Source organism: Danio rerio, chromosome 11 (assembly GCF_052040795.2).
Source record: "Danio rerio strain M-AB ecotype USA chromosome 11, GRCz13ab, whole genome shotgun sequence".
Taxonomy (NCBI): Eukaryota; Metazoa; Chordata; class Actinopteri; order Cypriniformes; family Danionidae; genus Danio; species Danio rerio.
The window spans coordinates 30992386-31009019 of NC_141031.1; the positions used below are offsets into that span (position 1 = coordinate 30992386).

The 16634-nt window shown below is 38.0% G+C and overlaps 1 protein-coding gene across 2 annotated transcripts in view; it reads left to right on the forward strand.

Annotated features, from left to right (window-relative positions):
* The window catches only part of ephb2b (eph receptor B2b), a gene marked incomplete at its 5' end in the record, with an annotated part of 240027 nt that overhangs the window by 202859 nt on the left and 20534 nt on the right, over positions 1 to 16634 (forward strand). For both annotated transcript variants that reach the window (NM_001442006.1, NM_001327743.3), the window contains 4 exon segments: positions 7397 to 7521; positions 9706 to 9868; positions 12685 to 12793; positions 13056 to 13120. In NM_001442006.1, the coding sequence (NP_001428935.1) occupies positions 7397 to 7521; positions 9706 to 9868; positions 12685 to 12793; positions 13056 to 13120 (462 nt within the window).

Sequence of the window (16634 nt, forward strand, 5' to 3'; positions counted from 1 at the left end):
ACCTCTGATGAATCAGAGACTAAGCTAAAGAAAAATGAAGAAATGAGTGTTTAAAATATTTAAAATATAGATCTTTTAAGCAACATTTGGGATTTTTTTTTAAATACCACAAGCCAAATCTGAACCTGGGCTGTCAGGTGATGTTGTGATGAAGCTCCCCTCCACACTTCCAAAGGGTCAAAACTACAAGATCTATGCAGACAACTACTTCACCTGTGCTTTTCAGATGAAAAGTCTTAGAGACTATCACTGCAATCAAACACATTCAAACCACACTGAATGTGACCAATTATTTTTTACAAATATTTTTGTTAATAAATGCTTATTTATAAAAGAAATATGAGTGATGCTATGATGTATCCTGTTGTGGGGCTAAGTAAATTAATTACCCTGCAAACGAATGCTTTAATGCTCTATATACCTGTTCAGACAAAGTGAGTAAAAATACAGAAATTCTGCTTAGGGCTGCTCGATTATGGGAAAAATCATAAACACGATTATTTTGGTCATAATTGTAATCACGATTATTCAAAACGATTATCAGTTGAAGTCAAAATTATTCGTCCTCCTGTGAATTTATTTTTATATATAAATATTTCCCAAATTATGTTTAACAGAGGTTGTTTTTACACTATTTCCAATAATATTTTTTTTCTTCTGGAGAAAGGCATATTTGTTTTATTTCAGCTAGAATAAAAGCAGGTTTGAATATTTTGGAACCTATTTTAAAAGCTCGATATTATTAGCCCCTTAAAGCAATATATATATTTGATTGTCTGCAGAAGAAACTACTGTTATACAATGACTTGTCTATTAACCCTAATTGTACAATGACTTGTCTATTTACCCGAATTAAGCCTTTGAATGTCACTTTAAGCTGAATACTAGTATCTTAAAAAGCATCTAGTAAAATATAATGTGCTGTCATTATAGCAAAGATAAAAGAAATCAGTTATTAGAAATGAGTTATTAAATCTGTTATGTTTAAACTGCGCTTCTTCAGCATCAACAGCATCTTCACTGTATTTTTGATTTTATTATTGATTAATAATAAAACAGTCGACAGCAGCAGGAATACTGCACGCTGTCACTTTAAGAATAGTGCAGCTCTGATGTGGTTTCTCTTTCTCGTGTCTTTTGATTCCTAACTTGTGTGTTTATTAAACAAATGAGGGTTAATATGAATAATCACTAAACACCGAGCTCTGACACAAATAATATATATATAAAAAAATAATCAATTATCTCGATTAATGGCTTTTCATAATCGTTACAAGCCAAAATCGAAATCGGATTTTCGATTAATTGCACAGCCCTAATTCTGCTCATGATTACGCCCAATTAGGGTTGGGTCAATAGATGATGCCATCATCCACTGCCATCATAATGCTGAGCCGGCATCGCAATTCTCTGTCCCACTCCCATCGCAGAAGCAACCTGCTCGCAAATACACACACTTAGGCCCCATTTACACTAATACATCTTAGTTTTAAAATGCCATTTTAGAATGAAAACAGTCCACGTCCACACTGGCGTATTTAATTAATCTTGTCTCTAAAGAGAGTAAGACTCTCTATCTAACGACTCTTCAGTCTTTTGAATGTATCTGGTAACGTGTCACAGCATCAGTACACTGCTTCAATCTTTCACTTTTACGCTTTTACTTAGTAATTTTAGCGAAAACCTCCGATTCTGTTGGTTGGTTTTTGTTGGTTGTGCACCTTTTTTGCCAACCAAGTTTGTTGACGACACTATAACAACACAGATCACTCTGCCTATTCATGCAAGAGTCCCATGGAAAAAGTGATTGACAGGTGGTAATTTGTGTGTAACTTATCTTTATTTATTTCTGATTTGATTTCTTATGGGTAAAACAAAGACCATGCGGGTCAGGTAGTTGAAACGGTAGGCTACAAATAATTAATTTGTTATGAATTAAATAATTATTCATAAATAATTAATTCACCACCACCTACAATTGACGATGCCATCGTCCATCGCGATGTTTCACATTAGACATCATATGATGCCAAACTGGTCGACATCCCCCAACCCTAGGCCCAACATTGCAATATCACTACACTTACCTAAAAACTTACTAAAACATAAAATTTTTTAAAATTTTTTTCTTAATTCTTACATTAAAGGCATCCTAAAACAATATCTAATGACGAGTTCAGATTGCATGATTTTAACCCCGATTTTGACTCGCTGGGTTTTGAGAAATTGCTGACAAATGCCTGAAATCACAGGCAAATAGGTGCTCATGCACGCGAGTGACAATTACACAGTGTGAACTATTAAAAACGCGATCTGAGAAATTTGCCAATGAGTCGCCGATCCCCATGAGATATTTTGCCGTGCTAAATATGTGGATCTGTCAACAGTCAATGAGAGAGCAGCATTCCCTACCATAGGTACCTGCAGGCCAGCGGGAGGTTGGGGGAGAAGTTAAAAGCGCTCATTTTCAGTTTATTTGTAGCCAAGAAATAAGAGGAAAGCTAGAAATAAAGAGGAAAAGCAAGCTGAATTTGGCAGGAGCACCCTTGTCTGTTTGACGTGTCATGTGAGGAGTTGAGGAGAAATTGCTAATTCCGATCAAACCCAGGTGAGCAAATATGAATTTTCTACCCCATCAAAGGCCTCTTTCTCATTATGTAGTTAACAACAAAAGATATACTTCGTGTTTTGGTTGTGAGATGTTTGGAGAGAGCGATTCTTATTGTAAAGTCATGCAGTGTGAAAGCCTCTGTCATCGATCCATCTTGCAGTGTAAACAAAGCAGCGACAAAATGCTAGCCCAGATAGTATTGCAGTGTGAAAACATCTGTGACACGACTACTTTGAAAATCATGCAGTCTAAACTCAGCATATGAGGACTTTTTATATTTGAGTCTTACAAGGTTAAATTTTCCAAGAGTTAATTTAAAAAGCTTTATATATATATATATATATATATATATATATATATATATATATATATATATATATATATATATATATATATATATATATATATATATATTAGGGATGGAAAGATTAACCGATATGTATTGATACGCGGTTATGCGCGTGCACGATGCGAGTGCATCAGTTGAGCAGCAGAGGATGAATGAAATTTTGGAAGCAAATCGAGATGCATCGTTTTTTGCGAGATGCATCGTTTTTTCCAAGATACAGCTTATATTTTTAATATAGAATGTATTTTTTATTTATTAACAAGTGTTGTCAACCGGTTTTTGGTGCATAATTTAATCGACTTACATAAAGTAAGCCTTAGCAACAGATTTGCGGATGTGTACACTTACACTACAACTCAGTGTATCAGGTGTGTGGAAGAAGCTAGTGGTGCGCCCTCAGAAAGTGCGAGAAGCAAAACAATCATTTTATTCCCCACTGATGCAATTTGCAAAATATGCCGCGCATCTGTAAAATACGCGGGCAGTACGACTAATCTGAAATCTCACTTGAAGCGGCGCCACGGTGTTGTTGTGAAAGCATCTTCCAGTGTTCCTGCATCCCCGGCTATCGCACTGCTTCAACTGTAGCTACCAGCTCCAAAAGTGGTGAGAAAAGCATTGCAAGTTTTTTTTTTCCATGCGCAACAGTTTTGTGCGCTCTACGCCAATAACGGATGTTATTGCATTGTTCATCTGCGAAGATATTCAGCCTAGTGTCACGGAGAACGAAGGTTTTAAACACCTCCTCCTGTTAATTTTTATTTAATTATAATAATAATAATAATAATATTAATAATAATAATGATAAAAATAATGGGTGTCACGGTGGCACAGTGGGTAGTTTGACCACCTCACAGCAAGAAGATTGCTGGTTTGTTATATTTTTATTAGCCTGTTGTTTACAGTGACAGTGATGTTTCAAAGCAACATAACACTGCTAGTTCACGACCTTAAGTTTTGAATATTCAGTGGCACAATATATCTTTGTAAAACTTGTTTTCATAGTTGAAAAGTTAAATCACAATTCTTGTTGTGCAATGGTAAACCTTTATGTTGAAAGAGTGCAAATATATATATTTTTAATATATATTGCACTTATACATTCTGTTTATCTTGAAAATACTTAAATAATATGTGCTATATGTTCTAAAATGGCCCTCTACTGTAAACTGACACTCTGGCTCTGAGAGAAAAGCCAGTTTGTAAAAAAAAAGTCTTGGTTTTGCTTGGTTAATAAATAATCAAACTCATTCAGGCACAGCATCCTCTTTCACATCATCTCATAAACTTGATCTAATTAGTTAGTGCTGAATTATCGCATTGTATCGTGATATGGGTGTAAATCGTATCGTGTTGCATCCCAATATGTCACAAATGTATCGCTAATATATCGGATCATATTCTTTGTATCGAGATGCGTATCGGATCGGCATTATAGCTTAGATGCCCAACCCTAATATATATATATATATATATATATATATATATATATATATATATATATATATATATATATATATATATATATATATAAATAGATTCATGTACAATAAGATGCTTGTTTGCTTCTCCATTGTGGAAGCCTGACTGTTTGCTGTATTAGTCCTGTCTTGAAACCACATATCAAATTTAAAGTTGACAAGATGCTGCCCGTAGCTTGCCTTTTAAATCATAGCTTTTGAGTGGATTGAGCATGGCCATGCATACTGGCTGAAGATTCTCATGCACTCCTGTAGAGTCCAGGGAAGCCATTCATTATCCTCTGGCATATATTTATTAACTGGCAGGGACAACAAGATTATAGCTTGTTCAGCGGTATGACATGTTTTCCAATAGAACATAAATGCCTGATAGGATATTGTGTGCAATAATTTTTTATTGTATACAGGCATTTTAGATTAGTTTAATAGTAATACTAATAGATTTAATAGTAGTAAATGGGAAAGACACGTTGGAAAAGTTTTATTTTATTATATTTTTATCATATTATTTAAAACTGATTATTTTGTTTATATGTATCTATGCATACATACAGAATAATTGGGGAAGCATTTACTTTTAGGTAAAAAAAAGTCAGGTTGAACTAGTTATATATTTTTAAACATTGTTTATTTTAATTTAGTAATAAATATGGGAACATTTGATTGGATAGATTGTATTTAGTTTTTTCCATTTTATAATATTTGCTTACATTGTAATACTCCAAATTCAATGTAAATCAAGGAGTATGTACAGTATATGCAGCCCATTTTGCAAGTGTCATGAATGAAAACACAAATAGATTATTAATCATAATCAATTTTTTATTAATTGAAAGCTGAAATATCATGTTTGTGAAACCCCAAGATAGAAATGCTTTATTTAAACTGAGCAGTGCTCTTCTAAGCACTGGACTCGACACTCCTCCATCACCTGAGCATTCGAGGCCGATTTACAGCTCATTCTGGGCTCTCAAGAGCGGGAAATAAGCAGACGAATAAGCCACTTAAGCTCTCCTTCTACCCCGGAGAACGTAAGCTCAAGCTGATAGCAGCTACGGGCTTTCCTACTGAGTGGCTTTTTCAATGAGAAGTGTGTGTATGTGTGTGTGTCGTAGGAGAGGCCCGTGTCTTAACAGGCCTGAGCCTTGGAGGCGACGAGGGCCATAAATCCCAGCCTTTCCAAACCTCACACAGCTCCAGCAGCGTTCCTGAACATCTCCATTGAGCTTTTCTGACTCTCTGCGCTACGCTCTAATGCTTAATGGCTGTTAGGCAAACCCTAGACCTTTATTTCGGTAATGAACTGGGTGAGCTTTCTTTTGTAGAAAAATCAGGTTGGACAAGTACGATACAACAGAGCCAGTAATATATGGTTTGACACGCTTTTCACCGCAATTACGAACATTCATTTACCTTCGGCTTAGTTCTTTATTTATCAGGGGTCGCCACAACGGAAAAAAGCGCCAACTATTCTGGCATATGTTTACGCAGAGGATGCCCTTCCAGCCACAACCCAGCACTGGGAAACAATCACACACATTCACATTCACACACTCATACACTACGGCCAATTAAGGTCATCCAATTCACCCATAGAGTATGGGGGGGTGGGGGGGGGGGGGAGTAAAGAGGGTTGTGGAGTCACAGAAGAAAGTGACAGCGGCCGTTGAGGAAGAGGATCGGTTAAAGAGAGGTGCCGGATCAGAATTCAGAAGTGCAGGATCTGAATCCCGTTAAACCCACAAAATACATCTGCTTCAAGATTTTAGAAACTGACTTTTTCTTTTAGCCTCATAATTTGATGTTGCCATCTCTGTACTTTGTTGTACGGGTTGTCACCAGGTTACGGGAAAAAATAACATGCTCATCACATCCAATCAGAGCAGAGATAGCATTTAAAGGCTTAAAAGCACAAACTGTTTTTCAGTTCCAAGACTGTATTTCAATTGTAGACAATTCCATAATTCATTTATTCATTTTCTTTTCGGCTTAGTCCCTTTATTAATTTGGGTTTGTCACAACAGAATGAACCGCCAATTTATCCAGCATATGTTTTCCACAGCGGATGCCCTTCTAGCAGCAACCTATCACTGTAAATCATCCATACACACTCATTCACACTTATACACTACAGACAATTTAGCTTACCCAATTCACCTATCCCGCATGTCTTTGGACTTGTGGGGGAAACCGGAGCACCCAGAGGAAACTTGCGCGAACACGGGTCGGGAAGAACATGCAAACTCCACACAGAAATGCCAACTGACCTAGCCGAGGCGAACCAGCGACCTTCTTGCTGTGAGGTGATTGTGCTACCAACTGCGCCACCGTGTCTCCCACAATTCCATAATATTACAGTGTTTTAGGGCTTGTTCTTTGCCTTCTGTTCTGATAAGTTGCCTTTTGACATTTGATAGATGAACTATGATAGGAATAATAACACCTTATCATATAATTTTAAAGCACTTCAGCAATTATTCACAGTCTAACAAAGATTACTATCATAGTTTACACAAATCATCATGAAAAAAGGTGCATAATTTACAAATACAGAGACCCAAAACATCAGTTGCGTTCACCGTACTTGGCTTTCATAAAGCATAAACTGTATCTGGATTTATTTGTTTTCAGCACACCACAAAATTTGTCTGCCCTCTTGTTGAGGAGAACATAACACAAGAAGAGATTTCAGACTAGATTACATCACATTGAAGAAGCATGACCAATGAGGGAGACAGAGACCCAGTCTGGCCTGGAAATTCCGCTCGCCACCTTGTTTATGTGGTTCAGCGCCATGCAATTTACATCTGTTTAATCACACTGCAGGATCTGTGCTCTAATGCCTCTGTCACTATATATAAAGAGTGTTTTGGTTGGTGCAATGTTTGTTTAGGCTTATTCATTAAATGCTGTGTGTAATATGCCTCTGTTCTGTTTTGTTTTGTTTCTCTCCAGCTCCTTCCACTGTATCTATCATGCATCAGGTCAGCCGTACCATTGACAGCATCACACTCTCATGGTCCCAGCCAGACCAGCCCAACGGTGTCATACTCGACTATGAGCTGCAGTATTATGAGAAGGTATCAAATGAACATGAATGTGATATTTAGTGTATTTAAGCATATTTTGCATATCCTTTCAATCTCATAATTAGTCATTTCTCTGGCAAATTCTCACTTACTTTAACTAACAAGTTTGGATTGTTTTTTTTTTTTGACCGGATATGACAAAGGCGATAATAAGACGATATACAAGTGACATCATTGTGGAATATATATATATATATATATATATATATATATATATATATATATATATATATATATATATATATATACATATGTATATATATAAATTCTCAGCCTTTATTTACATTTGAAGAAAATCTTTAAGTCAGAATTTGCCTGGTATGAATAATTTCGGGCTTGACTGTATATAACAAACAATCATATTGGATCCTGTTATTAATATAAATTAAAATTATTGAAATGAAAAGGCAACAGTAACTCAAATAACCACTTGTTACGACAGAGGTAGGCAGATAAGCATCCCTGAACGCACAACACATCCAACCTTGAGGCGGATGGGCTACAGCAGCAGAATACCACACAGGGTGTCACTCCTGTCAGCTAAGAACAGGAAACTGAGGCTACAAATGCACAGGCTCACAATAATTGGTCAATTGAAGATTGGAAAAGCATTGCCTGGTGTGATGAGTCTCGATTTCTGCTGCAACACTTGGATGGTAGGGTCAGAATTTAGCGTCAACAACATGAAAGCATGGATCCATCTTGACTTGTATCAACGTTCAGACTGGTGGTAGTGGTGGTGTAATAATGTGTGGGGGATATCTTCTTGGCTCACCCTGGGCCTATTAGAACCAATTGAGCATCGTGTCAACGCCACAGCCTTCCTGAGTATTGTTGCTGACCAAGTCCATCCCTTTATGACCACAGTTCACCCGTCTTCTGATGGCTACTTGCAGCAGGATATTGCACCTTGTCATAAAGCACGAATCGTCTCAGACTAGCTTTTTGAACATGACAATGAGTTCACTGTACTCAACTGGCCTCCAAAGTCATCAGATCTCAATCCAGTAGAGCACCTTTGGTATGTTGTATGAACAGGAGATTCGTATCATGGATGTGCAGCCGACAAATCTGCAGCAACTGCATAATGCTATCATGTCAATATGGACCAAAATCTCTGAGGAATATTTTCAGTACCTATGTACCTAATCTATGCCACAAAGGATTAAAGCAGTTCTGAAGGCAAAATCGAGTCCAAGCCGGTGCTAGTAAGGTGTACCTAATAAAGTGGCCGGTGATGTATATTAAAAAATGCTAAAAGTTATTTGGGAAAATGTGGTCTCTGTTTTACCTTTGCTGTTTATTTGAAGGTTTGAACTGCTGCTGGGCATGAATATCAAGCTCCTGCTCTTTGTAGCATTATTACAAACACAGTCACTCTTTAAAAGACTGTTGTGGTTCGATCCGGATACCAGTGGCCTTAAATAACAGCGATTTTACTGCAGTAAAACAAACATTTCAGTAACAGATTCCTCTCTGTCAGCACGAGCCGCAGAAAACACACACATATTCTTTCAGTCTCCTGTTTCACTTGCTCTTTTACAGTGGTTGACACACATACAGTATAAGACAACCACACCCTTAAACACAACATGCACAGTTTGAAAGACACTTTCTGTCTTCTCTTTTTGTTAGCAATACACACAAACACACATACACAAGCTGGCGGTCCCCAGGGCTCTGCTCCTGTTCTTACTCTTTCCTCAGTATAATTCCTTTCTCAGACAGTGCTGAGGACCGCCTGTCAAAACACTCTCCTCAGACTGCAGCAAAGCTCACATCACAGAGCTCAGAAATAGAGCTGACAGGAAAAAAAGCAGAACACTCAAGTGCTACATGTATACACACACACACAAACAGAGAGAGTCCTACATTCACTGCTGGTTCTTCACTATCACTCTTTCCCTTCTTCACAAACAGACTGAAACGGCGCGACAATGGCCACAGCTTTCAGCCCAGACTAATGAATCGTGGCTGGCCTGAAAGTGTCAGCCAGCGTTCCTCTGCCCGGCACCCTCCGTCGAGCTCTCCTGATGGGGTTTGATGAGATAGATAGCCCTGTTAGAGAGCCATATGTACACTTCCGAGCCTCCGCTGTGAAATGCTGTGACCAAATCACTACTGGATTTGTAAAATTGATGTGCTTACCCTTTGCTGGTCATTCCTCTTTTTCAGGACCAGACCGAGCATAATTCGTCCATGGTTAAGAGTCAAACCAACACGGCAGTCATCCGCGGCCTCAAACCCGGAGGTATCTACGTCTTCCAGGTCCGAGCCCGAACAGTGGCTGGGTTTGGGCGGTACAGCGGAAAAATGTACTTCCAGACTATGACTGAAGGTGAGTGCGATAACAGAACTATAGCAGATTTTAGCCAAAAAAACATACTGTACATCACTGTTTTAAACGTAAAATTTATGGGAATGAATTATGAGAGTGTGATTTAGTCCACTGCATTTTCATCTTAAGGGCAAAGCTGTGTGTAATTGACTTGCTGATGCAGATAGTTCATCTAATTGTCTGATGATTCACGTTAGCGAGAAGTATCTCTAAACACTCTGCTCCCTCCGCTTCATTTTTCTGATTAGATCTAAGGGACATATTAAGATTCTGAAGGTAAACTGTTTGCTGAAGAGTGTTGTAATATTCATTTTTTATACATATATACTACTTCTCTAGGGTACTGTGTGGAATCACTAAAAAATTTCTTTTTTGTTCGGAATTGACTACTTTTATTCAGCAAAAATGCATTAAATTTATCAAAAGTTACAGACATTTAGGATGTTACTTAATATTTACTTTCAAATAATAATCAAATCCTTAAAAAGGTCATTAAAAAAATTAACTAAGTAAGTAATGGCCATACACCCAAAGCGCTTCACAGTCATGAGGGAGGGCCTCTCAATACCACCAACAGTGTGCAGCATCCACTTGGATGATGCGACTGCAGGCACAGGACAAAAGCGCCAGTGCGCTTACCACACACCAGCTGGAGAGTGGAGAGACAGTAATAGAGCCAATTTGGTGGATGGTGATAATTGGAAGGCCATGATGGAGGGAATTTGGCCTGGACACCGGGGTTACACCTCTTTACGAGAAGTGCCATGGGATTTTTAATGGCCTTGGTTTAACGTCTCATCCGAAAAACAGTACTCACTCACAGTATAGTGTCCCCTTCACTTTACTGGAACATAAGGATTCAAACAGACCGCAGGTTAAGTGCCCCCTGCTGGCCTCACTTACATCACATCCAACATCAACCTAGTTTTCCCATGTGGTTTCCCATCAGGCTCAACCCTGCTTAGCTTCAGTGAGTAACCAGTCTTGGGCTGCAGGGTGATATAGCTGTGGCACAGTGTTTTCTGTTAAGAAATGTTTACTCAATCAAATTAGTAAATTGTAATACTAATGATTCTGAAGGCGGCGCAGTGGTTAGAACAATCGCCTCACAGCAAGAAGGTCGTTGGTTCAAACCTCAGCTGGGTCAGTTAGCATTCCTGTGTTTGCATGTTCTCCCCGTGTTCGTGTGGGTTTTCTCTGGGTGCTCCAGTTTCCCTCATAGTCCAAAGACATGTGGTATAGCTGAATTGGGTAAGCTAAATTGTCTGTAGTGTATGTGTGTAAATAAGTGTGTATGGATGTTTCCCAGTATTAGGTTGCAGCTGGAAGGACATCTGCTGCGGGGCACATATGCTGGATAAGTTGGTGGTTAATTCCGCTGTGGTGACCCTAAATTAATAAAGGAAATAAGCCGAAAAGAAAATAAATGAACCATAATGATTCTGAATTTATCTTAAACTGATGACTGAAGAAATGACTCTTCGGATATATTATTGTTATAATTCTATAAAAGTTTTACTGCAGTATGAACATGCAACCTTTTAAAATATATTAACAAATTATATATTATTATATATATTATATATACATATATTAATGAATTTAAACAGAATTATTCATTCAGTAAACAATATCCTGAGCCGAAATATGTACAGTAAGGTAAATTTAGATTCTCACACAATACATATTTCATTAATGAGTATAACTAAATTATTTTAAATAAATTAAAATGTAAAGCTTAAATAAAAGAAATCCAAAAAAGTGTGAATAGTGTTTTCAAGATTTTACAAATAGATTACTGGTCAAATGTACATCTAAAAAAACACAAATTAAAGAAGGTGTTTCTTAATGTTTCATGATTTTACTGCTTATTGTATTTTTATCAGCTCATTTAACAGTTATTTTAAAACTATATATGTTTTAATATTGCTTTCTATGTGTAGTTAGAGCATATTTTGGATTCTGTCGCACTTCCAAAGCACTGCAGAAAAAGAATAGTAGCTGAAACGTATCATTGGATGGCAGCCCTTCCCAGATCTCCTCATTCAGAGGCAGCCACTTCACTCATGCCTTCTCACTTTCTAAGCTGCTTATTACGAGCAGGGAGTCAGAATAAGTCTGATCTATCCTCTCTCTGCTGGCATGATGAGAGACAGCAACTCAGCCAGGTGATCCAAACATGCCAGCAGGATGCGCTCACTTTGACTGCTTTAACCAAGAGGTTTAAAACCGATTAAACAGGAAGTTATGGTGCGGCTGAATCCACACGGGATCAGACGAACTTCAGCTTTTTGTTTGCTCACTACATCAGCTTTTGGAGGCTCAGAGCAAGTGTTTAAAGTGGTTGCACACTAACAGCGTACGCAGCCTCTAGAGTTGCAGATTGAGCCCAGGGGTTTGTCTGCATTGTGAACGAATAGTCTGTAATTATAAACAACTAGAGGAGAACGGGAAAGGTAGGCAGGAGTGGAAGGGAAAAGAAAGTTCCCCAGGCTTTCCCAGCATCCCAATCCGTCTGTCTTGCACCAACACACACCATGTTTCCTCTATCGCATGCCCATATGCTGCTGGAGCCGAGGAGTCTAACCGTACGGCCCCATCTGCCTGAAGGTATCTCACTTACGGCTTCCTGTCCCGGATTCCCCACCGCGGAAGTGAGGAAGTGAGGGTCTCTCACCTGTGTAGACTTACACTGCAGGACTTCTCCGCCTCAGAGGAGTCTCAACTTGCTTCAGGCTGCATCAGATGTAGAGACACTCTGCTGGGGTTTGTCAGGAAGCACTAACTTTTCGATATGTGTTTGTTTGCGCCTACAGAGGAGTACAACACTAGCATTCAAGAGAAGCTGCCTCTCATCATTGGCTCGGCGGCTGCTGGTCTGGTCTTCCTCATTGCGGTGGTGGTCATCATCATCGTGTGCAACCGGTGGGTTCCTCTCACTTTGCTTTAAACGTGTAAACCATTAGCATAGCTTCCTCCCAATTATACCAGCGACATGTTCAAATCTTGCCTTTTTGTCCTCATTTGCTTCATTAGAGGACATTTACAGAGCAGCAGAGCTCATAAAACATGCTTAATGATGAGGTTGTGTTAACAAGATGATCGTGAGGAGTTGTAAGTGTTGCTTTCATGGCTTTAGCACTTTTTAAAATTGTAAAAGTAGAGCTTTTTGGGTTTGTTCCTGCAGACGGGGATTCGAGAGAGCGGATTCAGAGTACACAGACAAGCTGCAGCACTACACCAGCGGCCACAGTGAGTACTTAGACTTTGACAGTACTATACACAAACTATAGGGGCTTTCGTGATGAGTATTTATAGGAACCAGTGCCCTGAGAACTAAATTTTCCCCTTAAGCCATTTTCCTGTTTGCACTTTGAACTATACAATGGCTGACAGTAGCTTAGATCCTACTTTGATTTAGAAGCTAATTTATGTCACCAAAGAAAACAAAAAGCCTTAAAAGCATTTTATGTATACCATGGTTGGAAATGAATAGGGTCTAGTGACACAAATACCACCAAAATAAAGGATATTGCACACTAAATCCGAAATTTTTGTCCATGATTTTTCACGTTAAAAAATAAACTTGACCTCACATTGTATGAAACCACTTGACACTTTCGTCCATCATAAAAAATTCGAACTGGCTTAAATTTTATTACTGTTTTTTTTGCATATAAAAAAGCATTTTGAGAGGTGTTTTGACAGTTCAGGGTTAGAAGCAAAAGGCAAAATACAAAATGCTGTCACTTTAGCCACAGATCACTTCATGACAAACAAAGTGTGTAATATAGACTCTGTTTAGGGAAACTGAAATTGCAGCATGGTGCCGTAACACAAGTAATGTTCTATCTACACATTAACAAAATATTACCACACAACATACAATACATCATCTTTAGATGCATCTCCCTCTCCGTTGGACTCATTTAATGACCTAATGGCCACCATTATATAAAAGAATTTCTAATTTTATTTTCCTGCAAATAGGAACTCTAAAACAAAGTCCTATTGACAGCAGCTGAAACAAAGTTTACAATGGGTGATCCGGGGTACATAGGATACCCTGAACTCTCTTCAAAACTTAATTATGGTAATTTAGTATTAGTCTAGTTTGGTTAAAACCAATGATCTTACCTGCCACTTTCACAAGGCTACTCAAATTGTTCTTATTTGACAAACTTATATTACCATACCAAGCTACATATAAGACAGAATATGGCAGATAGTTGAGATCCCATATGCTGGATTCTGTGACTGGTGCACCTTTTCCCTGCTGCTGCTTGGTGTGATGTGTGTGTGTCCAAACATTTGACATACTCATGATCATTATAATACCCTTATGGTCCGCTTCATTCCGTTGCTCCAATAAGTCAATGAGGCCAGCATCTATTTTGTTTGTAACATTATAGGTACAGCCTGTGTTTCGTTTTTTTTACGTATATAATTGTGTGAATTATCACAAGCAATGTTTAAAAATTCCACTGATTTCCTGAAGTAAACTTTGCATTTGGGAATAATCCAGGACAGCTCTTTGATAATGAGCTAAACTCTCTTTCTAGTATTGGATAAACACAATATGTAGCCTATTGCTCTTTCTTTTTCTTTGGAAAAGAGAGAGGAAAACAAAGCCCCACTGCTTGAATTGACGCCAAAATGTTTTGCATTTTTTTTGTAATGGATTTGTGGACGTGACAAATATTTTGGATATGAATATGAAAAAAAAAACACATTAAAAAATGTCGGACTTCAGTGTGCAAAGACCTTAAGGGTCCAAGAAACCAATTGTCCCTGCAGAAAAAAAAACGTAAAAATGACATTTAGAGCTTTTGAATGCAGTAGCCAATTAGAGGCATTTAGGTTATTTTATTCATCATAATTATGTAGTGCTACATTGAAATGAATAATATAAATGACATGCTATTTTAATTGCTGGTTATTGTTAATTGTTAGTGTTCTGGTTGAGTAGTTATTTAAATTTAAGATAAATCTGGCTTAAAAGACAAAACAGATACTATTAATAAAGGTAAAAAGGAAAACAATTTCATGGGGCAAATATTGCCTCTTAATAGAAAAAGTTAGTTCATGGCACTGATAAATGTATTGACGTACTTTATACTGTATTTCAGGGTTTAAACACAGTAAAACTGCATAATATGTGATAATGCTCATATTTAAAACAATAGTTTTTTGTGTTATTCTGGTGATATCAAGGCTGAATGTCCAACATCCATACTACAGTGCACAGAATCACACAATCACTTATCATTCCACTTATTGCTGTCTTATTGTCATCAGTGTTGGACATAGCTTTCATAAACACTAAAAGCATACAGTATGTGTTTTATAACCCACAGACATTTGACATATTTTCACTTCACTACTTTTTATTTATTTATATCATGCTGTACACTGACAAACACTCACTAATGCACTCTTTCTCTCTTTACTGCTTGCCCACCTCAAACAATTCTGTTTATCTGCCTCTTTCTCTTTCACCATCAAACACACCTCTGTCTCGAAGCTGGACCTTGCTTTCTCAAGATTCATCTGCAAAATATTAATCCCACAGCTTCCCTCAAAATCCCATCAGAGAGAGCATTAGCCACTTCCCCTGGAAGCGATTTCGCTGTTCGTCTTTGTTCTTTCGCTCGGTTCTTTTTCAGCCTCTTGTTTATTTTCCCATCAAAGCAGTACACAAAGCTAATGCAAGAAAAAGCTCAACGCCAGGTGTTTCAAAGTTAGTAAGATCCATCAAAGATTAGTCATAAAATGAGCAATACTTCAGTAAATACCATCTTAGCCTCGGAGTGCTGTTCCATTTATAGAAATAAATCTTTAAGATTCTCTCGAGGCAATAATTTAAAGCTAAGCTCGCTCGCTTGCTCGCTCTCTCTCCCTCCGAGGGCTTAAAGTTTATCTCTCTCTTGCTCACTCTGCTGAATGAAAATGGTTTGGCACTTTTCCTCAAGTTTTATTTTTCCCTGCCCTTCCTTATCAGTTTAAACAGCTTTTATGCTGTGTAATCAGTGGTAAAGAACTGCTGTAAATGCTCTATTTATTGAAATAATTTCTAGAAGAGTGTGGGGCCAGGAAAGCCAAGGTCAGAAATCATCCATTAGTGCTCGAGAGAAGAAAGGGCTCTTAATCTCAGTCTTCATACTCGTGTTTGTCTAGTTCACTCCTTCTCTTTATTTGTCTTACAGCTTTTTTCTCTTTCTCTCTCTCTTTTTAATCTTACTGGCATAGTCTGCCAAAAAATACGTTCTCTCTCAATTTTTTTATTCTCATGTCTTTCCAAACCTGTATTTTGTGGGAAAAGGAGAGATTCTGTATGCATATCATGAAGGGGGAATGGGATCATTGATATTCATTGTGTGGAGAGAGCAGCATGAACATCCTGCTAAACATTCCCTTTTGTACTCCACTGAAGACCGAAAGCTATATGAGTTTAGAATGACGTGAGGGTGAATAAATGATGACAGATTTTCATTTTGGGGTGAGCTATCCCTCAAAACAGTGAGATCTTCTCAGAAGAACGTTCATCCACTACAGCCTCCTGAATTTGTTATAGTTTGACGTTCACAAATCCTTTGATGTCGATTGCCATTCACTTCTCTCACCCTATCTATCTTCTCCTCGTCTGTTGCAAGAGCACATTTATCAATTCCAAAACCGTCTGTGCAGCCAGATCACCAATAATAAAATCTCTCCAGCTGCATGAAAACACTGTCTACTAAAATGCCTTCGGATAGATTTGGAACCG